Consider the following 22,928-nt stretch of genomic DNA (forward strand, 5'->3'; position numbering starts at 1 on the left):
AATGTTTGCATTACTCGAGCCTAATTAGATGAGCCCCACAGGAAACACAAAGAACGTGCTTTTGGCATAATATTCTAATGTTTATCATAATTGCTTGATTTCTATGGAAGTATAGTTTATATATTGAATGGTTATTCAGATCTTTTTTGCTCTTGCTCCTGTTGTTGCTGTTGTTGTTGTTGTTGCTGCTGCTGCTGCTGCTGCTGCTGCTGCTGTTGTTGTTGTTGTTGTTGTTGTTGTTGTTGCAAGTTTTTATCGAGAAGATTAGCCAGTTGAGCAAGTGAGACTGGATTCGATGCAACCTGTGAAACAATAGATTGTATTGTTTGCTGTTGTGATACAGTCGCTTGGGGATATGCTTGAGCAGGGTTTAGCAATGGCTGTTGAGATGATGGAGGTGGAGCCATCGCAGCAGGCGAATACTGGCCCTGTTGGGGTTGTAGGGGTTGGTAAGTAGTAGGCAATACGGGACGTTGCTGTATTTGATGAAAGGCTGGTTGTGTTGGTGCTGGTGCTTGAAATGGCTGTGCCTGATTCAGTGGATGCGATCTAATAGGAGGCAATACAGACGTAGCGGGAGGACGATAAGGCTGTGGTGGGTGCTGCTGTGATTGCTGAGCAACTGGCATAGAAGGGTTAGGTCTTGCAGGTGAAGACTGTTGATGTAGCTGCTGAGGTTGCCATGGCGACTGCAATGTAGGCATCTGTGGAATATAAGCACCAGGAACAGGCGGTGACGCTATCGCACTATAATACTGCTCTCGTTGTCTCTTGCGTTCACGCTCTTCTTCCTCTTGATGTCTCTCGCATTTCTGACACACAAACTTGAGGTTATCCATGGATTCAGATGGAGCAATCTGACCTGATTTCTGCAAACAAGCAATATGCTGCCATGTACCACACTTTTCACATGCTACTAAAGGCGTACCATCGTCCTTGACATTCGATTAGACGTGTATACACACATGCATGTACGATGCTTTCACTTACAATGTTTTCTCCAGAAACACCACACACACAATCAAACAGCCAATGATCCTCGTCTCTGTTCTTGGGTTTCCTTCCTCGTTTCTTGAGTGGAATCGGATTGCCATCTTTATCTAATTTGACTTTTCTGGGGATAGGATTGCCATTTTCGTCAAATTTAGGCTTCTTGACATACTTTCTTTTAGGTTTCTGCTCGGCATCTCCTGTTGCTGCTGCTGCTGTTGTTTTTGTCTTGGCTGCAGATTTCTTGGAGGCTTTTTTTGGTTTCTTTGATGGCAATGGCGACGTGCCATCAATGACAATCGGCCCATTCTCGACTGGAGCCTGTTCAGGCACTGCATCTTCGCTCGCTTGTCGTTTTAATGCCCTGTACTCTCGCTCCATGATGCGTCTTTCACGCTCTAACAGACGCTCTTCTCGTGCTTTAGCCAACGCTTCCTTCTCTTGTTGTTCCTTTTCCAAAGCGCGTTGCTCTAGTCTGTTGGAGCGACCTCTACCATGACCCCCTGCAGCCCCTGCCCCAGTGGAATAGGGGTCTTCCAAAACTGGTTCAGCAGACCCTCTTTCGAGCGCCTCTAATTCCTTGATCATGATTCGAGAACTTCTCTTTCTATGTATCATGGCTTCTTGCTTTCTAATCTTCTCCTCGTGCTCTTCCAAAACTGGTAATACTTTGGGAAGCAAATCGTCCACCAGCAATCGATAAAATCTCTGTTCATCAATGTTTTTGCTGTTGGCATACTTTGCTGGAAAATTCTCCCATTCGTGTTTTGTATAACAAAGCTAGATCGAACCAAATCATCAATCCTGTGATTTGCATATACATGTAATTTAAGTTTGCATTACCAATTTCCACGGCATCCACTCTCCTTCGTCTTCGCTCTCTTCTTCTTCGAATTTTGCTTCCTTGACAGGCTCTGGGTCCTCTTGCACGGCGGACGATCTAGTGCTTCTGCGCGAGGCTCTGGTAGGCGGTGCTGGCGCTGGCGCAGCACGCTTCTGTTTCTTGTTGCGAGCATTTGACTTCTTGACAGGTTTGGGTTTTGGTGTTTCCTGGTACAATCTGTTGTCTGCAACGAAAACCATGAGATCAACATGCTCATTATACACTTTTTCGCTCATCTTACCATCAAACAGCCAAAAAGTGCTTCCTTTCTTATCGAAACCAATAGGATCTACACGCTGATGTATAACTCTTGTTGAGAATACGTCCACAAAGTTACGGCTTTGACTTACCCATTGAACAGCATCCTCTTCTGAATCCAAGTGTTCCCTGAATCTCTCTGGTTCATCCAATTGCCACTGTTTCTGCGGTTACTCTCTGATAAATTCGTAGCCATGCTCTACCTACCTCGCAAAGTAAATGCAGCAGGTGAACTCTTGTGTCCAAGTCCAGTGTAAAGTAGTTGACGAGTTCTGGCTTCTTGACATCTGACACGGCGCTTTCTTCAGGCAACTGCTGGTCTGTCGGTTCTTCCTTTTCCTCCTGTTGCTTTACAAGTGGATTTGTCTGGTCGTATTCTCGCTTGTCAAATTCTTTCGAGTAGTAAGTTTGCCAATTAGAAGAACTGTATACACATGATAAGTATCCCTCTCTCTCTCTCTCAATCAAGCATCGACATCATACTTTATAAATCTATTTCTTGTCACTAGACGCAGCATCCTGACAAACATATCCTCTAGTCTGATTCTTTCGGATGTTTCCAGCAGCATTCGTTCTAAATCCTGCAAATATTATGCAAAATATGAGATCAATTGTAGCACACATTTGATATAAACAATGTGCAAACCTACCTCTGTCTCAAACACATACTCGTTGTTGGGGTCAATGGGACGCGCATAGAGGATGTCTTGAGCGGTGGATGGCCATGGACCAAATGCCGGTGCAAACGTATGAAAGAACTGAGCAATTGAGCAAAAATCAATATTGTTCCGTAAATTCTGAATATCAGGTAGGTTGAAGTTCATCTTGAACCGTTCAAATTGGAGTCTAATTTTCTTTCTGGATGGTGTATACAATCAAGCAGGCTTGTCTGATGGTTTAAAAGCCCTTGTTTACAGCGTGCAATTTATTACACGAGAATATACGGTAATAATTGAGTAAAAAAAAGAGAGTGCAAAAGAAAATATTTTCTCTTTTTCAACGAGAGGGCGTGCTTGGGTAGGTTGGGAGGGATTAAGTAGCCGCCATATTTCACTATCGTTTGATTCTGAAATTGATTCTATCAAATTGTATGAACCAAATGCCCTGCTTTTGCATGCAAATGTGTTGTGGAAATCGATGGATTAGCTGATATGTGAACACGGAAGACTACCAATGTTACGCTTAATAGATTGAACAAATGTACGTTTGTTTCCTCTTTTACTAAATCTCCCAAATGTGGACCACAGACACGTGATGAATGTTCTTCAGCAAATTTTCTTTGGGTTATTTCCCTCTTGGTTTTTTCCTTTTCCTCTTATTTCCCTCTTTCCTTTCTCTTTCACTTTTTTCCCCCCTCCTCTTTTTCTCACTTTCTTTTCTTGCTCTTCTTTCCCTTGCATCTTATTCGTCATCCTATCTCTCTTGTGCCAGATACGTAGAGAAAGAGATACATCTTGAGAATTTGTCATAGGATCTTGCTCTATTTATAACGAGGAAACTTTTTTTCTTTCATATTTGAAAATCAAGGAACTCCATACACCCTTTTTTTTTTTCATCAAAACACGATTGCAACAGCAACAACTACTGTAACAGCAGCAGCAGCATCGTCAATAGAGAAACATGTCGCAAACAGAGACAGCAACCACGACCACGGTGAGTTCGGAAGAAGCAAAAAATGTGAGTCCCTCTGGCACCACAACCACAAATGCCCAAGTGGCTCCTCAACAGCAGCAGCAACAGCAGCAGCAGCAGCAACCCTCTCAGCAGCAGCAAGCAAAGAAAGGTACTATTTCGTATAAAATTTTTAAAAGAGAGATGTAGGACAAAATAAATAACTAAATTTATATTAGAAAAAGGCAAAAAGCAAGTAGATCCCGAATACGTCAAGTCTCCTTTACCTGCTGAGAGTAACAACAACAATCACGGCAATAGACCTTCATCAACTGCAACGAGCAGAAATGCTGGAAACAATGGCGGCGGTACGGGCTCAGTCAAGCCATTTCAAAAGGGCGGATTCTTGTCCTTGTTGTTATGTTGTACTGTAGGCGCAGGTTCTTTTCTCGATAACAGCGATAAATCATCATCTCTCTCGCAACAAAAGAAACATGCCAATAGAAATAGTCGTGCTAGCTCTCAACAAACAAAAGAAAAGACATCCTCGAATGCAGTTGAAAGTAGTAACAATAAAGTTATTCCAGTTCCTCCAATCATTACCAATCCAACAGAATTAGACAATCTATCTAATCATCCAACACTTCCTGCTGATTCCACTGCTGCTGCCGCTGTAAAGACATCCACACCTACACCTACTACACCTACTAATTATAATAATATTAATAATAATACAAATACAACTGATCCTGATCTTGATGAATCTTCGACCTCTCCCATTTCGCTTCCTCCTCAAACCTCTCCCGTGGTAAGTTGTCATTGACGTGTGCGTTGTACATGCTTGGATACTTATATACATGTGTATGGAAAATGATAGGGCCCTGTTGTTTGGTTATTACCTCCATTAGCCAGTGAAGACAAGGAAAGAAAGTGTCTTGTGCTTGATCTCGATGAAACGCTGGTTCATAGTTCGTTCAAGGTAAATGTGGCATTCATTGTAGAAACATAAAAGGAGTCAAAATCTTCTCATCATCTCAAAATAGATTATCCCAAATCCTGATTTTATTGTGCCTGTGGAAATCGACAACCAATATCATAACGTCTATGTGTTGAAACGACCTGGTGTGGATGAGTTTATGCGCAAAATGGGCGAAAAATATGAAATTGTAGTATTCACTGCTAGTTTGGCCAAGGTATATTTTGTATATATATTTTATTAGACTTTACAAAAGCTAACACACACACACACACACACACACACTTAGTACGCTGATCCAGTTTTGGATATGTTGGATATTCATAGAGTGGTTAAGCATCGATTATTCAGAGAATCATGTTTTAATCATAAAGGGACTTATGTCAAGGTAAGGAGATAAAAAGAGCGCGAAAGAGAGTGAGAGTGAAAGAACGAAGCATAGATAGATGGACAGAGAGAGAGAGAGAGAGAGAGAGAGAGATGGAGCAATTTGACTAATTATGAAATTCTCCTTAAATTAGGATTTGTCACAACTGGGAAGAAATCTCGCATCGACATTGATCCTCGATAACTCGCCAGCTAGCTACATATTCCATACATCCAATGCAGTCCCTGTTTCGACATGGTTCAACGACCCTCATGATACCGAATTAACTGATCTGGTTGCCTTTTTGGAAGATTTGACAGTAGTGGATGATGTTCAATTGGTGTTGGATAACTCGATAGATCCAAACCTTGCTGTCACTTCTACTGCCTAAATTAATAATACTATTTTATATTCGTTTTACTGTTTCTTCTTCACTTTCCTCAACATGACACCTTCTCTTTAATCTCTCATTTAATTGATAGCATACCCCCCCCCCTTTTTTTCCTCCTCTTCTCTCAACAACAATATAAACAACAACACAACACTTTTTTTTTTTCACTCTCTTTTTCCACAGCCATTCCATTTACCAAAAAAATAAATATATATATATATATTTATTTATATATTTATATATATATATATATATATGCACCGTTTCTATATCAAATCATCAAGTCTACCATTAGCATGTCATAGGGCAGCGATCTGTTTCCATTATCCAGAATATGTTGCACAAATGAACATTGGACATTCGCAAGATTTCTCTAGACAATCAAATCAATCTCTGCGACATCTTTTGATACCAACAGCTAGCAAACATGTACCTGCTGCTATTTTACTGTGTTGTTTTAGGAAAATCATAACGAATTCCCTTATGAAATCTCATCTATAGACACTATGATCAAGAAAAAGGGGTGGTGGAGAGAGAGGCGCTCATTGAATATTGCATTGCTGCCACTGCTGCCATTTACTATCAGTTCCCATGAAAACCAGACATCAGATCATATTAAATGTATTATCATCCCATTGATAAGGATGCTATTGTACATCACTAAAAGGAGATTTTTTGGGATGTGAATAATACACAAGATAGTGCAATATCCCGGAGACGTTCGGGAATGAAACTGAACTGATTTAAAGTTTAGAAAGATTCTGTATTAAGAAAATTGTAAAGGAAAAATCAATCATATATTTTACCCCACTAGTTTCTCTTTTTCTCTTTTCTCTCTCTCTCTCTCTCTCTCTCTCGTTCTCATCTTTTTTATTCCCAACTCTTTATCATTACCAATAAACATGAGCGTCATCTCGCCTCAGGAAGTAGCCAAACACAACACTAAAGGTAGGTTTAGCACTGTAAAATAAGCAGCACACTAGCTGATCCATTTTCCTCCTATAAATAGATGACATTTGGGTCATTATTCATGGCAAAGTCTATGATCTAACCAACTTTCTTCCTGAACATCCTGGAGGACAAAAGATTATCTTAAAGTACGCTGGTAAAGATGCCACCAGTGCATTTGAGCCCATTCATCCTCCTGATATCATTCAGCGTTTCCTTGCTCCTGAAGTGTGTATGGGATCCATTGATGCAGAAGCCCTTTCCAAGATTCCCAAGGTCGAAACTGAAGAGGACAAGAAGATTAGATTAGCTCGAGAGAAGATGCCTAGAATAGATGAGATGTACAACTCGTTTGATTTTGAAAGTAAGGGCAAAGATTGCTTGTTTTTTTTCACATCACCCTAACTTTATTTTCTTCCAGCTGTTGCCAAATCAGTCTTAAAACCTGATGCTTGGGCCTACTACTCTTCTGGTGCCGATGATGAGATCTCCATGAGAGAAAACCACAACGCCTTTCATCGTATCTGGCTTCGCCCTCGCGTCATGGTCAATGTCAAAAATGTAGATGCCTCTACCACCATGCTTGGTTCTCGCACATCGCTGCCTTTATATATCACTGCTACTGCGCTTGGTAAACTGGGCCATCCTGAGGGTGAGGTTGTCTTGACAAAAGCTGCTAAAAATCGAAATATCATCCAAATGATTCCTACATTAGCTTCTTGTTCATTTGATGAGATTGTCGATGCAGCCGCTCCTGGTCAGACGCAATGGCTTCAACTGTATGTCAATGGCAATCGCGAGGTATCCGAGAAGTTTGTTCGCCATGCTGAATCCAGGGGAATGAAAGGCCTCTTTATCACAGCAGATGCTCCTCAATTAGGTAAGGGTTCATTACACAAAAATGTGGGGAAAAAATAATAGGGAAATTTTCCGCAAGTGTGTGTGTGTGTGTGTGTGTGTGTGTGTGATGTACTAAATCCTTGTGCTGTTTTACAGGTCGTCGTGAGAAAGATATGAGACAAAAGTATTCCCAAGAAGATCCCGATGAAATTGCTCGTAATGCCACAAAAGTCAATCGAGATGAAGGTGCTGCTCGTGCTATCAGTAGCTTCATTGATCCATCCCTCTGTTGGGATGATGTTGCTTGGTTTAAATCTATTACAAAAATGCCAATCCTTATCAAGGGTATTCAAACTCCTGAAGATGCTGTTCTGGCTGCAAAGCACGGATGTCAAGGTGTTGTCTTGTCCAATCACGGTGGTAGACAACTTGATTTTGCACCTTCTTCTATTGAAATCTTGGCAGAGACCATGGAGGCCTTGAAGCGAGAAGGCTTGGATAAAGGGTTTGAAGTTTATATCGATGGCGGTGTCCGTCGTGGTAGTGATATCTTTAAAGCCATTGCACTTGGTGCTAAAGGTGTTGGAATCGGGCGTCCATTTTTGGTAAGTGTTTCGATAACATGCGCATGCAAACAGACTTACACTTATGAATGATTACCCGTTTTTTGTTTTTGTAGTACGCCATGTCTGCTTATGGTGTTGAGGGTGTTGAAAAGCTGTTGGAGTTGTTCCAGGTATGTTGATGGTTGGATGAGACAGCTCTCTTGTTTGATGAAGCTAACGTTGAAATGATATTAGCATGAGTTTGAGATGGTCATGCGTTTGATGGGTGTCACTCGTATTGAAGACATCAAGCCTGAAATGGTTGATATTCGAAACATCAAGGATCATTTTGTTGCTAATCCTGTCGATCATTTGGCAAATGCCTCTTATGAAAGAATGCAACCTAGAGGCCTTTCATCTAAATTGTAAAATGAAAATGAAACTTGTATCATATGGATTCAATAAACATCTATTTATTATAAGCGCTTAGAATACTTTTACTAGTAGAGCTAATTGAAGCTTCAAAATTGAGCGATGTGAGACCAATAGATCAGAGCAGGTGTCCCAAAATGAAGAACCTGAAACGCATTCATGCCATCATTTCAAGGCACATCTTTCGCTTCCCGGACCGGGTATAGTCAAATACGCCGGCCTTGATTCAAGTTTTACATGCATTTGGGTTGCCAGGGATCATGCCATTAAAAAAGCCACGGAATCCCACATTCTCTCTTTCCAATTTAGAGCCATCTAGTCCTCCCTTCTCCCCTTGTATCCCTATTACAGGTACTACAGCATTTAATTAGCAACCCTGCAATAGTTTCTTCTGTATATTACTGAATTCGTGCATATATACAGTACATACAACAGGAGCAAACCTTACGGGGGCAAAAACGACTGGATAATCGAATACATGTGCCTGTAGTTGACAAGCATTGGACATTAAAGCAATCTATACAACTTGAACACATTATACATGACTTCTTTTGATACAGCTACTGCAACACCCTCAGCAGTTTCTGAGCTCGTAGTAACACCTGCAGCATCCAAAGACAACAACTCGCTTCAGGGGCCAATAGTTGCCTCAATCGACTCAGGATCAGTTCAGGCATATGCGAAATTAGAAGGCGAAGATTTATGCTACTACATGCGTACACTTCAAGTATCTCTAGGTAGAAAGGTGTCCAATCCCAACAACGTGGACATACCATTAGGCAATACCAAATCTGTCTCCAGACAACATGCCCGACTCTTTTACAACTTTTCATCGCAGCGATTTGAATTGATGGTATTTGGCAAGAACGGTGCATTTGTGAATGAACGTTTTGTTGAAAGAGGTGTTACTGTGCCGCTAGAAAACAAGTAGAGTATTTTTGAAATGTGTCATTTTGTACATGCGTGAACTGACGCTTTGCATAATAGGACCAAGATACAGATTGGCGAAATGGCATTTGTGTTTTTACTACCCAAGAAAGAGCCTGATAACAGCGCGAATAAAAGTAATAATGCGCCAAAGCACAACATTGACGATTTTGGATACATATCGACCCCACATCAACTAGAAAAAGTAATGACAAACATACAGTCAACGGAAAACCACACATCAACCTCTTCATCAGCGCATGACGACTATAATAGAGATGATAATTCAATACAAGACGACAATGATCACCACAGTGAAACATCAGAGACTGCCAACCCTTACAACAACAGAGATATCAAACCACCGTATTCTTACGCTTCATTGATTGCACAAGCTATAAACTCTTCCAGCGACAAGCGAATGACCTTGAATGGCATCTACAATTACATTACTACAAATTACCCTTATTATCAAATGGCACAGAATGGCTGGCAGGTAAGTGATGACCTACAAAACAACATTTTGTAATTAACCAGTTTGTTATCCAGAACTCCATTCGGCATAATTTGTCTCTCAACAAAGCATTCGTTAAAGTGCCGCGAGGTGATGCTGAACCTGGCAAAGGTGCTTTTTGGACAATCGACTCTAATGCTGAAACCCAATTTACGAATGGCGTTTATAAACGTAATAAGAGAGCGGGTGCTCCTCTTTCTTCGTCATCATCATCGCAAGCGACAGCACAAGCACATAAATCTGACACAGCAGAAAGCGCGCGGAAAAAGATAAAAAAGGAACACCATTACAGTAAGTTAGACTCAGAAGATCCCCAAGAAGAAGAGGAAGAGGAAACAGCAGGCTCAGCCGTGGAGGTTGCCACCACCAATGTCGAGGATGATACTGCCATGTCTACAGTTACAACCAAAGAAGCAACTAAAACAAATAAGAGTATGCCAGATGCTGGCCAACCGGCTACTGTGATACCACCAGTGACAGCATCCCCGTTGCAGAAGGAATCAATCGATACATCGACTTCACAGATTGAACCCTTATCATCTGCTGCTCCCCCTTCCTCTACGACGGCATCTATTAAAACATCAAATAACATCTCAACGGAGGTATCAGAGGCATCAGCAACAAAAGTATCCCCTGAACATAAGCAACAACAGCAAGAGGCTCAAGCACAACTACAACTACAACTGCAAAATACAATAAGACAGCATTTGCTGGACCCTGTGCAATATCCATTACCACCTTCTATAGCACAATTATTACCTCAAGCGATTGCACAGCTGCCTCCGCAACTAGCGACACAATTATCGTCTACTTTGCAACAACAAGTCAAAACTGATAGTGCCACTGTGGTAGAGAATGCGGCTACAGCAACAACAGAAATGTCAACAACACCAGCAGCAGTACCACCAAAGACATCAACATCAGAAGCAGATGTTAGTAATTTGGAAGTTACTGGAAGCGCCCCTAAATAGTATTCTTTTGTTTCTCTTTTTTTTTGTGAATATGTGATATCTAACTAGTAAATAAACTTGTTTTTTTTTGTATTATAATGATACGCACAGGTCTTTTTTTTTCTTTTATGTATAGAATGTATAATATAAGGAATATATAATGCCTACCTAAGAATTGTTATCTTACAAGTAAGATTTCAGACGATGATAGAAATATATTTACAAATCTTGCTTCAATTCGGCCTTTTTACCCTTTTGACAAGTGCGATGCCAGCATACTTGCCTTACACACATCTGAGAAAACGCAAAACAGCTTCCTCCTTCACAAAATATAGGCTAGGTGGCGATTATTAACTTTTATTAGAAAAGCCAAGTCTTTTTCAACTGTGGTACTCTTCATTACTCGTGTCAACTTCTGCATATTTTTCATGGAGGAAATGTCAAATGAGGTACGTAAAGTTATGGTCAATGACGGAATACACAACCATTGAGCTGAGGCATACATGCAATACCCTGTAGAGCAAAAATTTCTGACCAACCCTACAAGACAGACTTACAACTTGATATTCCTGAAAGAAAGCAAAGAGTTGCAAATTCAAGATTCTTGCACCAAGAAGGCAGCATTTTATGTCCAACAACAGTCAACACTTAATCTTCTCATAGCTCAGTGCACGAAGCCGTTGTTGACGTCTCCTAACAGTCTATCCCATCATACAAGAGAAAAAGATGCCTCTCAAAGAGAATATTACTTACATAACGGCAATCTGAACTTTTCTTAAAATAACCTAAACAGCCCATCAGCACAGACCAAATAAAAACTCCCAAAAAAAGAAATGGCTACAATCATTTTACAACACCGATTTCGGAGTTTTGATTAATTTACGACCCCGATTTTGGCTAGAATACGATGTTGCAAACCAAATTTGCGTAGGTAGAATGGTTGTTGAGAAAATGGAGATTTTAGAAAATGATTAAATATGAGTATATGCTACTAATAGAACTTTTTAAACTATTATATAAATGTGGGATGTATGTGTAGTGAAAGTTGTAGAGAGTACATTTTTTGATTAAGGCGTGTTTAATGTGAGGTTATTGATGGTAATGTGGATGAGTAATGACGGAACATGTTCCAGATGACCGATTTTCAAAGGGCCATACCTCTGGATTTTACTAAGTAAACAAGAGCTTCAAGCATAATAGCTTCTGTTTCTTTTTCAATTCTCTATACGATAATATGGTTATTATAGATAAATAAAAAAAAGTTTTGATTATCCCCTGCTTGTAGCTCATGAAATATAAGATTTTGAGCAAATTCATAAAGGGAAGATACATCTGATACCTAAAGCTCTCACATAATGATAGATATAACGTAGAGCTATCGAATGGCCTTTGTTTTGTGCGGATCTGATGAGCATTTGTCGAGATACGGCCAAAACAGGGTATCGTGCAAAATCATGGATTTTTCTTCAAAATCTGCCTGTGATAGCAAGCAAAAAATCTGGCGACGATTTTTTGGTCAGGACCATATTGTCAATTTTTCATGAAATAATTATGCCAAAACTTCAAGCAATAGCTCATTCGATAGGAATTTTTTTGGTCTACAACGTTTAGTAATGCTTAACAAAATGTTTTGATAACAGATACTGATTAATCTTTAGAAAACAGTCAAAAAAATTGCAAAAACAATCGTACCAAATATTAGGTGAACAATGTACATCAGAGACTTGATATAAATACCATTGTATTTTCCTTTGAACTCTCTACGAGTTTTATATAAGTCTGAAGGGGTACTTACTATCAAGAAACACGTACTTTTAAGGTCGATAGGTTTTGAAATCCTATGGATCATCATTCAGAACAATAGAAATTGAAGCTCCGTTGACGTTACATAAGTGTACATCACACAAGTATGTATTTGACCGAGCATCTTAAAAATCGGAGCGTACGATAAAGGCCATATTAACTTGCTAGTTTCAAGTTATCAGTAGATACTTGACATGACGGAAAATCTTATTTTAAAGACTAGACAGTTGTAGCTTGCTTTGTTTGATTATAATAAGATTTCCAATTGGAGCTATATATATGTTCCTAGCATAAAGATGTCTTGTTGCTTGGGTTCTAATTTTGGCCTTTCCGCTTTCCGTCATCTAGTTTCCAGCTAAATACGCTTAGTTGGACATAAATTCACATTTATTTTATGTCTGTGGAGTGCTGTAGCTTGCCTCACCACATCAGACCCTGGATGCACAAAAGTTTGTATATTTTCGAGCCTTTAATCACTCCGAATACAGCTCTGGAATATGGAAGCTTTCGCATTTTGAGTAGTATGTTCCGATGAACTGGTTTTGAGAAGAAGACAATGGTGTAATTGAATTTGTGGTTGGATGGCTTATTGCAGAGAAATAGAGGATTTTCGAAATAGGCCAATTTTGAGAATGAGTCTTATATAACAACCTGTTAAGTACAAGGTATCACGCACCATTGATTGATCGACCAGACGTTGGAAAACGCTTTACTGAAAACCGCTTTACTGAAAACCGCTTTACTGAAAACCGCTTGGTTATATCTTGCTTTGTTGTAATGTGGCAAACGTTTAAACCTGGTATGTTGCGCAATTTCCGAAAGATGAGGAACGGCTATTCCTAGCTCTATGCTGGTGCGAGAGCCTTTATATTAGGACCGTTACATACCCACTCTTAGGGTTTTCTAAGCATATGAACGTATTTTCAGTTGCTACATTGGTTGTCAAATAATTAGGCGAAGAAAGTGCAACGAAACCAATATAAAAAAAGAACAATGTTTGGACGCTCTTCTTTAATCAGCTGCCAGGTCAACCTAACTTCTGTATTAATTGAATTTTGTTTCCCTTTGTTTGTTCTACAAAAAAGACCTTGTTTCGACACCTGCGATGCTTCTCTTTCTGGATTATTCATGTTGGTAAGTACTGGCTTCAGTACGGCATGGTTGTATACTATGTCGAAAGATTCGTCCCTGCTTGATGTTTGACTAACAAAACTATAGCATCCTATTATAAAGTAGTAGATGCAAAAAAAAAAAAGTACGCTCTTGTGAACTAAGGGTCGAGAGACAATGTCAACAAGGGCTGAACTTGACAGGCTGTTATTGGCATTTGATTCTATGTTGCAGAGGATGATATTATTACAGTATTTCCTGTACCAGTTATAAGCATAGCAGAGCATATACTGCCTACAATTAATTATGAGGAGCGACCAGTGTCAGTTGGCTACAAGCATCAATAGGGCCTATATATATTTGAATACGAAGATAATTGTATTCATTGGTAACGCAATACAGGTTGAGTGCGATACAATAAAGACAAGTGGCAATGTTAGCCAATACGAAAGCTGTGCCAAACATAGACCAGGGGCTTCACTTTTCTTAGTTGGCCCGTTCATTGTAATTCTTGACCATATTCTAATAAAGACTAAGGCTCATCGCATACTCTCTGATACATGCAAAGTCAATCATAAGATATTTTGGAATTCGAGGATTGCGTTTGCATTATTTCGGCATTTGCTAACGCTGGTACAGGCAAGCCAAATGAATACAATGAACTCGCCTCCGAATCAAATTACATTTAACTGTCAAGATCTCTGAATCAAAGGCTACACAAAGCTGCTTATTAGATAAAGGAACCTCACTGCAACTAACAGCAATGTTTGGGTCGAGTCACATTAACGACCATTTGGTCACATTTTTTTCCTTGTAATTTGGTAATTTTCCTTCCTCCATCATACAATAATAAGAGCACAGTAAAGAGATGAGACTTGGCTCGCTTAGCGCAGAATTGGACGCCATCACAAGAGAGTTTGACTACGGTATTGTACCTGGGTCGGCTACTGTTTTTGTCAGGGATGAAGTGAATGGAATCGGGCGTCTTGACCTTACACTATTGGAAGGTGTGATGATTGTATTAGAAGTTACTGATCAAGGATACAAGGTAGGACAGCGTATATATCAATGGCAAAACACAATGAGGATTGACGCTCGATCGGTAGGTTACATCCTGCTCTCCCCTTTGTAATGTAGACCCTGCACTGTCCACCGCGCATACTGTTCAAGCACACCTTGAAGCACCCTTTGAAAGCATGGAAAATCTGCTGATGACCATATCACCCATGTTTCGAGATAGATTCCAGCAGGAGCTTTACAACAAACTGCAAAGCGTTCAGCAGCAACAGCAACAGCAACAGCAACAACAAACTTCTCAACCTAACTTGATACACATGGATCAAGCATCATTATCATTAGAACAACCTGCACCTTTACAATCTGTATTTACCTCCCAACCTATTCACAGCTCTACATCAACTAATACCTCCACGGCAGCAGCATCAGCGCACACTCCAGATGTCAACACTAATAACACTGCCACTCCCAATGATTTAAACACATTTGACGAATTAAACAACTGGATAAATCAATAATTTAATAAACTGTACTTTTTTAGCATCTCAATGATTTATTGTGAGAGAGAGATGAGGTGAAAGGCAATAAGGGAGAGAAAAGGGCAAATCTAGAAGAAGCTTCTAACGGTACCCATGATAGCCAAGGAAGATGCTAGGAATAACAAAATATAAGTTAATGCAGTTTCTTTTGCAGACATGGTACGCTTAAATAATTTCAAATGGCACATCAATGGGAATATGCCAGAAATAACAAATGAGAAGAGGGCTCCCAACAATGACATGATCTGATCAAAGTTGGGCAAGAGCACAGCCAACACAACAATGAATGCAGATGTCAGAACGACGCCTAGAGATTTTACGGCAGGCTTTCTCCAAGCACCTCTGTTAAGCCAATCATCAATAGCAGGATTGCTTGTTAATCCTATTTGCCAGCTCAATACCACGGGATTTAAGGTTAAGCCGTACTTTGCAATTGGATTCAGGGCTATAAGCCAGACAGCCAGTCTGTTCAACGTTTGATTATATTCTGGAATTGTAACAAGATTTTGTGTAATCTAGATGGGTATTTGGTTATAAATTTGTACTCGATAAATATCTCTCACGGCTATATAACTGTACCTCTTGCATTGTTGCAGATCCAAACATGGCATATCCACTTGCTGCAACCGTCATGTACACAAGGGCCGTTACAATATAGGTACAGTTGACCATCTTTTTATACTCTTTTGGTGATTCCATATCTCTATAGATGGTTGGGAAGACAGCATGGCCAGCAAAGCCCGCCATAATTAATCCAAAGCTCATTGGAACGGCCATCCAATCCTCAGGCAATACAGAGGCATCCTAGGAAATACAGAGGTGTGTGAACAAACAAGCATACAGATTACTAAATAAGGTTCTTGAAGGAGATGATACGTTACTGCTGCCATTTCATGTAGACTTCCAGGGGCATGCGGCTTTGATAAGCCATCATACAAGATGACTGCCAGCAAGCTAAAGATACTGAGTATACCGAGCAAACTTGTATACGAAAGATGGCGAATGGGTATAAACAAAGTAGGTGTCAGTATCAGAAAGGAAATACAGCGAATAAAGAGGGGATCGTGTCCTGGAAATAAGCTTTCGATACCATCGCTCAATAAGACAACCAGTGCAACACTAGTATTTTTTTTTAAAATTCAAGCATCAGTTTCTTGTTTCTGTTGTTGTATGATGATTGCAATGAATAATGAGCAATGAGATCACATACCTGCAGGTAATTAATTCTGTAAGGAACAGGAACGAGATGAATACTCTGCCCCTGACGCCAAAAGCCAACGAGCCCATATCACCGTATGTTCGACTTTCGGGATCAGCGTCTAGACACTTGGCTAGCAATTTAGCAGTGTAATTGGTAAGACCAAAACAAAAGGCGAATACAACGAGACCAATGGCCCATCCAGCATTCTAATTGCACAGCTTGTAAATACGCCATGTCCTGCCATCTTTTTGATACCCGAGGAATATACCATACCTTGAAACCCAACGGTAAAGCCAGGATACCAACACCAATCAGGATGTTGATTGAATTGAAAATGCTCTGCAAAAAAGAAGATTTCTTTGCCATCACATGCTGCTGTGGGTAGCTGTCAGCTACTGTCATGATACTTGCACAGGTATCCACTTTCTGAAGTGATGGGAACAATAATGGCGTTCGTTCATGAAGAGTCCCCTCCGAGTTACGCCTTGATGTAGATTGATTTTGGTATCTAGAGGTATATCATCCAATAAGGTTACTATTGAGAATCCGCTTTTTGTTTTCTATGATACCAAGTGGGACGGATTTGTGTTGCACAATCATGAAAAGGAAGGGGGGGGGGGGTTGAGGGATGAAGCAAGAAGGGGACTTATTCTATTATAGGGATCACAATACATACCTGGGTAAATAGCTTGAGTGCGCAGAAGTGGCATCAAAATCATCCTCTTCGTCAGTCTACAATAATTTGCCATATGTTTACAGTTTGATTTCACTAGAATACAATGCAAAACTCACCATTCCTCCTTCGGAAACCATTACGTTTTCAGCCATGTGCATCATGGAAGTCCTCGAGTAGGAGCCAACAAACGTCTCAATACGATCTTTAAACGATTGGCTCAGTTGAGCGTCTGGATCCTGGAAATAGCCAGCTGCTTGGCTTGGTGATCCTTCTGGTGATGATCCTCGATGGTCGGGATGTAGGTTTGGTATATGTAAGCTATTATCTTTGTCTGTCATGACGAATCAAAAGAAAATATGGTGATGTTTTTTTTTGGTGAGAAAAAAGAAAAAGAAAAAGAGAAACACACAAGCGAAAAAAAAAAAAAAAAAAAAAAAAGGCATTGATTTATACCACATCTATCTTTATGTAAGTTGCTTTAACGGGAAATAACGAACAACTGACTTGCAAAAACAAGAATCTAATCTTCCTCCATAGATTGGCTTTGCTCATCCGCTATTGCTCGTAAAGATTGGTTTATCTGCTGCTTTACAAGTTCTGGTGAAATGTGTCAATGAAGCTAGTAGCACATGTTCACATGACAATCCTTACCCATCTCTTTCACTGCAGCTTCATATTCTTCATTTGCAATTCGATTTTCTTCTTCAAGTGATTTCAAGAGATTGATCTATCAACAAACGCATAAATAATCGTGTTCCAAATGTCATAAAGTCGAGTCATCATGCCTGCTCTTCTTCGGTTTGTTGTACTCCTGGTAAAACTTCTATGAGCGCATCGATTTCTTTGGCTTTTTTCACTAAATCTGACGCCAGCTCTTTCATATTGTCTATTCATGATTCAATGTCAAGCTTTTTTTTTTTTTTTTCTAGCGCATCTTTGCAATCTAGTACCTTGAAACACTTCTGGCTTGTCTGCTTGTACTAAATAGTATAAAGAACAGCGTCAGTATAATGGTGAATGATGCGATGGTCGAGTTGTTGTACTTTTTGGTTGAGCAACGGGTATGCCTTTGTTGAGTTCTGCCATGCCCGACTTTTCGTGCACGTAATATATACTGTTTGTGAACATCCTTGCCATCTATTCAGCAGTTTAGACATGACTAGTGCAGGGAACTTTATCTGGCATTCTCTTACAGCATCGATAGCATCCTGTAATTGTGTTAACCGGTCCATATTGTATTTAATTGTGTATTTTAGACAAGCAGAGAGCCCCAGAGTTGAATAAAATTTTGAGGTTGGAGTGAATTCTTGAAGCTCAGCAAACTTCATTGAGCATTTGAGTCGCTCTAGGTTCTCGCTTGCGTGAAGCATAGCATCTGTGTGCTACCTCTATCAAGAAAATGCTGTTTCCACCCCGCTGCAACATATTGCACAGGAACAACTGATATAAAGCTACCAGCTACAAATCTATAGGCGCGATTAGAGCTTCAGAATAAAGTAGGCCAATAGTTGTAGATCTCGGTATACGTTATTCGGTTTTATGTTGCTGCGTATATCTGAGTGATTTGGCCAGCATTTCAGATATCTTGCGCGATGATTGATTCTAGTGATCTTTCAAGTGATGTATCGTGTTTTTCAACATTTACTGATACATTTTACTAGGAATTCAGTGGTTTTTTGTACCATCCAAGTACGCGTTTCCTCATCTTGTGTCCATTGTATGTCCATAGTCAACTTGAACGGCTTATAATTTGACTTGATAAGGCAATTTCTGACAAATGGATAAAAGTAACCCCATATTCTTCCATGTGCGCGTGCTCGCGGCAACTATTTAAAAGCTTTGTACTTTCTTGCTTATTTTTTTTTTTTTTTTTTTTACCACGGTTCTGTAAATCACATTATGGTAATGAGATACTTGGATACAATCAATTGCAACTAAACACCCTGTTTCTCAACAGTTCAAGCCAACTGCAGTTAAAGAAGGTTTGTAGCAACAACCAGCGTCCGGACGCAGCTGGTAATCTGACATTGTACGCAAATAGCTCAAGACTTTATCGAGTTTGTCAACAAGTCCCCTTCCCCTTTCCACGCTACCTTTGAGGCCTCAGAGATCCTCAAGGCTGCAGGTTTCAAGGAAATCAAGGAACGCGATAGCTGGAATGATGGCTTGATTCAGCGCAAAGGCAAGTACTTTTTCACCCGTAATGGCTCTGCCATTGTTGCTTTTGAAGTCGGTGGAAAGTACAATCCCGGAAACGGTTTCTCCATCATTGGCGCTCACACCGATTCTCCTTGTCTCAAGGTAAGAGAGATTTCATCTGCGTATACCTTAGCTTGTATTAAACTCAAGGCATTATCATAGATCAAACCCATCTCCAAGAAGGACAAGTCTGGATACTTGGAAGTGGGAGTTCAGCTTTATGGCGGTGGTATTTGGTATGTAGTAGGATGGCACGCCAAGCGTTCTGTTCTGACAAATGTGTTAGGCACACTTGGTTTGATAGAGATTTAAGTGTAGCTGGCCGTGTTCTTGTTGAACAGGAGGATGGCACCTTCAAGCACACGTTGGTCAAGGTTGACAGGTAAAAGCGTGAAATCAGAAATGACTTACATGCTCCAGCAGCACTCAATGATACAATCAAACAGACCTATTTTGCGTATCCCCACTCTTGCCATTCACTTGGATCGCACAGCTAATGACAGTTTTGCATTCAACAAGGAGACCCAGCTGGCTCCCATTCTTGCCACTGCTGCCAAGGCGTAAGTTGAGTGAGATGTGCATGGATCATAGAGCACTAACATATGTATATAGCCAATTATCTGGCATTGAAGCTACTGAAGGCGTTGAAGCCGAGGCAAACCATCATCCTTTATTGATCAGGATCTTGGCTGATGAAATGAACATTAAGCGTATGTTGATGCCCTCCTTCATCCACTCTATGATTGCTCATCTTGCTCTTGACCTTTCAATATAGCTCACCAAATTCGTGATTTCGAACTGGCTGTGTACGACACTCAAAAATCCGTTATTGGTGGTGCTTGCAACGAATTCATCTTTTCTCCTCGCCTTGATAACCTCGAGATGTCCTACTGCTCCATCATTGCATTGACACAAGCCAAGGACATTGAAAACGATAGCAACATCCGTATTGCCGCTTTGTTTGATAATGAAGAAGTTGGATCCATGACAGCTCACGGCGCTGATTCCAATCTCTTGCCTGTCACTCTTCAACGTTTGGCCAATACACATGTCCTTGATGCCGTCAAGGATGTTTCTTCAACAGCTTTTGAAGAGGCTATTCACAAGAGTATCTTGGTGAGTGCGGATATGGCACACGCCATCAACCCCAACTATGCTGATAAGCACGAAGAGAACCATCGTCCTGAAATGCACAAGGGTACCGTTATCAAGATCAATGCCAACCAACGTTATGCCACTACTGCCATTACAAGTTTGGTATTGAAAGAATTAGCAAAGAAGCACCAAATCCCTATCCAGGTACCGATTTGCAATTCGTATGGTTTGACATGTTGATTGACTCACATTTAACACTCAAGGAATTTGTTGTGCGTAATGATTCCAGCTGTGGCTCTACTATCGGTCCCATGTTGAGTGCTAAGCTTGGCCTCCGTACAGTTGGTAAAGTATATACATACATATTAAAATTGAAGGGGGGGGGAGAAAAAGGGGGAGGGAAAAGCTGGGAGGGGGAAGCTCTATACAGGCGAAAAATGCTGTGGATATTTGTTATGCTGATTAATTCTTCGACTGTAGATATCGGTAATCCTCAATTGAGTATGCACTCTATTCGTGAGACGGGTGGCACTGATGATGTGAAGCATGGCATTGATTTGTTAAGAGTAAGTCTTGGGCATGTGCTTGCAGGGCATCATCTAATGTACATTACTAGGCATTTTACGAGGAATTTGCTGTATTGGAACAAAAGTTCATTGTCGATTAATTGTTAAGGAGGTGCGTTTCCATATGTCGTATGTAACATGGCTGCCGCATCATTATACAGGCACTGAGTTCAAATGCATAATGCAGCAGCCATAACAATAAACACATTACTTTCTGGATCATGTTGATGAGGCTTTGTTCAATTCTGGCTATTTTATCTGTAGAAAGTTTGGTGGTTTATTTTTTCCTTTTCTTCTCGATTCAGCTCATTTTTTTTTTTAATTCTATTTTATTTGATGGAAACCGCAGATACAACGACAAACCTTTACGAGACATTGGGTATATCTAAATCAGCCACTGCTGACGAGATCAAAAAAGTATAGCACATCATGGACTTATCAAATTGCTCGGGTCATTGACATCTTCCAACTACGCTAGGCCTATCGAAAATTGGCATTACGATACCACCCTGACAAAAACCCCAACAGCGCAGATCAAGTAACGTATAGCATGCCCCCATCTGTCAACATGTTGTATCATAACACAGTCCTTGTTAGTTTAAAGAAATCAGCCACGCGTATGAAGTGCTTGGAGACGAACAAAAGAGAAGAGTGTACGATAAATATGGAGAGCTCGGCTTACAGATGATGGACACCGTCGTGAGTCCTCTGTTCGATCCACAAGTAGAGTCGATGCTGTGCACCCTATTGATGTCAATCTCTTTGTTATTCTCATTGGCAATCCTCTTTTTTGCTTTTCTGACGGTGCGTATCGATGAGCTTGTTTTGTGGTCATGGTCCGTAGTGTGGATCCCAGCCTGGATTCTCAACCTGTTTGCATTCTACAGCATCATTCAATACATGCTAAAGCACAAGGACAGGCAAGACGACCAAGAGAACAGCGCTATGGATCCGAGAGACAAGGAAGAGCATACCAACCAACGACCCCAGCAGCACAATCGACATATGAAAATAGCCAAGCATTCTATTTTTATGCTAAACTTTATACTGGCACTATTATTTCAGATATTTATTGTGATACGACTGGATGGCAAGGTAATGTGGACAGCATGCCAGGTGTTTATCCCTTATTTTGTATATGAAGGGATCCAATTTTGTGTCAATTGCACCAAAGCACTTGTGGGCTGCTTAGCATTGAGATCCTTGAACGAGTCAAGCAGAATGCCGTCATTTTTGTTCAAGCAGTTCTGGCTCAGTGCATTGCGGTTTTCCTTGTTTTTGCTAATTCCTCTGCGTATTGATCAAGTCATCCAATGCTCCTGGGGTATCGTGTTTATTCCGCAGTATCTTGTGGGCCTAAAGTGGGCTCTGGAGCTGGTGTATCGTTATCGAGTGTATTCAAGAATGCCTCAGCCCGATGTTGCACATCAAGGTAAAGTGACAGTATTGGCAGGAGCAGTAGCGTTTGTCATTGTCGGTATCTTGTTCTACGCTTTGGTTGGGTTGATTGCAAGAAGATTAGATGGATATCTATTTATAAAAATGTCCAATGTGTTTGTGCCATTATTTATAGTCTTTGTAAGTGTTTCGTATACCAAATAGACTTTATACTAACATTGTCTGTAGTCTTTCTTTTTATGCTGCTCCGGCTGCTGTCTTCCCTGTCTTCTTCGAGTATCCGCTGTATCTGACTTGGATGAGCATGAAACACAAATTCTGGTGGATGCAAACAGACGTATTACTGCATCTGGTGAATCTGATGCGAGTGGCTCTGGTGCAACAGCCTTTACTCCTGCTAGTAGTCTTGCTAAGCAATAAGAGGCCGTCTGGTTCACATTATTCACTGTATTTATAGTAATCTTTTTTAATATTCTCTACATCTCCTCTGTCGTTTCATGCATGCTTTAGATTTTTCATATTGAAAAAAGGCCACCCATCATTAAATCACATTATTCTGTGCATTAGACAAGTTTATATTGTGCCACAACAGGACGTTTTCACACTATGTGCCCTGTATTGAGGAAACAGAATAAAAGTTTTATTTACTAGTAGATCTCATTTCTCTTGACATTGTCTTTTACGCTCTCTGA

The 22,928-nt window shown here is 40.4% G+C and overlaps 9 protein-coding genes across 9 annotated transcripts; 6 read left to right on the forward strand and 3 right to left on the reverse strand.

Moving 5' to 3' along the window:
• Window positions 1–131: 131 nt before the first annotated feature.
• On the reverse strand, window positions 132–2,955 carry ATC70_007840 (Integrase catalytic domain-containing protein; the record flags this gene model as incomplete). The annotated part of the gene is made up of 8 exons (XM_064827097.1): window positions 132–935; window positions 991–1,770; window positions 1,834–2,057; window positions 2,115–2,169; window positions 2,224–2,289; window positions 2,339–2,555; window positions 2,615–2,712; window positions 2,782–2,955. 8 exons carry the CDS (start codon window positions 2,953–2,955, stop codon window positions 132–134), a joined length of 2,418 nt encoding a protein of 805 aa, XP_064676154.1.
• A 796-nt stretch (window positions 2,956–3,751) lies between these two features.
• Window positions 3,752–5,476, forward strand: ATC70_007841 (uncharacterized protein; the record flags this gene model as incomplete). The annotated part of the gene is made up of 6 exons (XM_064827098.1): window positions 3,752–3,914; window positions 3,982–4,550; window positions 4,620–4,721; window positions 4,786–4,935; window positions 5,008–5,106; window positions 5,240–5,476. The coding sequence occupies 6 exons, from the start codon at window positions 3,752–3,754 to the stop codon at window positions 5,474–5,476; spliced, it is 1,320 nt and encodes a 439-aa protein (XP_064676155.1).
• Window positions 5,477–6,378: 902 nt separating this feature from the next.
• ATC70_007842 (uncharacterized protein) lies at window positions 6,379–8,238 on the forward strand (the record flags this gene model as incomplete). The annotated part of the gene is made up of 6 exons (XM_064827099.1): window positions 6,379–6,424; window positions 6,486–6,788; window positions 6,846–7,304; window positions 7,421–7,869; window positions 7,944–8,000; window positions 8,065–8,238. 6 exons carry the CDS (start codon window positions 6,379–6,381, stop codon window positions 8,236–8,238), a joined length of 1,488 nt encoding a protein of 495 aa, XP_064676156.1.
• Window positions 8,239–8,782: 544 nt separating this feature from the next.
• On the forward strand, window positions 8,783–10,653 carry ATC70_007843 (uncharacterized protein; the record flags this gene model as incomplete). Its single annotated transcript, XM_064827100.1, has 3 exons — window positions 8,783–9,168; window positions 9,229–9,664; window positions 9,718–10,653. 3 exons carry the CDS (start codon window positions 8,783–8,785, stop codon window positions 10,651–10,653), a joined length of 1,758 nt encoding a protein of 585 aa, XP_064676157.1.
• A 3,760-nt stretch (window positions 10,654–14,413) lies between these two features.
• Window positions 14,414–15,080, forward strand: ATC70_007844 (uncharacterized protein; the record flags this gene model as incomplete). Its single annotated transcript, XM_064827101.1, has 2 exons — window positions 14,414–14,593; window positions 14,652–15,080. The coding sequence occupies 2 exons, from the start codon at window positions 14,414–14,416 to the stop codon at window positions 15,078–15,080; spliced, it is 609 nt and encodes a 202-aa protein (XP_064676158.1).
• Window positions 15,081–15,169: 89 nt separating this feature from the next.
• Window positions 15,170–17,316, reverse strand: ATC70_007845 (uncharacterized protein; the record flags this gene model as incomplete). The annotated part of the gene is made up of 7 exons (XM_064827102.1): window positions 15,170–15,616; window positions 15,681–15,905; window positions 15,983–16,220; window positions 16,312–16,508; window positions 16,576–16,810; window positions 16,979–17,034; window positions 17,095–17,316. The coding sequence occupies 7 exons, from the start codon at window positions 17,314–17,316 to the stop codon at window positions 15,170–15,172; spliced, it is 1,620 nt and encodes a 539-aa protein (XP_064676159.1).
• Window positions 17,317–17,498: 182 nt separating this feature from the next.
• Window positions 17,499–18,210, reverse strand: ATC70_007846 (uncharacterized protein; the record flags this gene model as incomplete). The annotated part of the gene is made up of 6 exons (XM_064827103.1): window positions 17,499–17,575; window positions 17,630–17,705; window positions 17,764–17,864; window positions 17,929–17,958; window positions 18,022–18,115; window positions 18,172–18,210. The coding sequence occupies 6 exons, from the start codon at window positions 18,208–18,210 to the stop codon at window positions 17,499–17,501; spliced, it is 417 nt and encodes a 138-aa protein (XP_064676160.1).
• Window positions 18,211–18,877: 667 nt separating this feature from the next.
• ATC70_007847 (uncharacterized protein) lies at window positions 18,878–20,939 on the forward strand (the record flags this gene model as incomplete). Its single annotated transcript, XM_064827104.1, has 11 exons — window positions 18,878–18,880; window positions 18,936–18,960; window positions 19,020–19,279; window positions 19,340–19,413; window positions 19,464–19,559; window positions 19,624–19,737; window positions 19,790–19,887; window positions 19,953–20,476; window positions 20,536–20,617; window positions 20,753–20,838; window positions 20,889–20,939. The coding sequence occupies 11 exons, from the start codon at window positions 18,878–18,880 to the stop codon at window positions 20,937–20,939; spliced, it is 1,413 nt and encodes a 470-aa protein (XP_064676161.1).
• A 235-nt stretch (window positions 20,940–21,174) lies between these two features.
• On the forward strand, window positions 21,175–22,656 carry ATC70_007848 (uncharacterized protein; the record flags this gene model as incomplete). The annotated part of the gene is made up of 4 exons (XM_064827105.1): window positions 21,175–21,255; window positions 21,317–21,376; window positions 21,436–22,416; window positions 22,465–22,656. The coding sequence occupies 4 exons, from the start codon at window positions 21,175–21,177 to the stop codon at window positions 22,654–22,656; spliced, it is 1,314 nt and encodes a 437-aa protein (XP_064676162.1).
• Between the last annotated feature and the right edge of the window lie 272 nt (window positions 22,657–22,928).

This window comes from Mucor velutinosus, assembly GCF_035048745.1.
Source record: "Mucor velutinosus strain NIH1002 chromosome Unknown tig00001553, whole genome shotgun sequence".
Taxonomy (NCBI): Eukaryota; Fungi; Mucoromycota; class Mucoromycetes; order Mucorales; family Mucoraceae; genus Mucor; species Mucor velutinosus.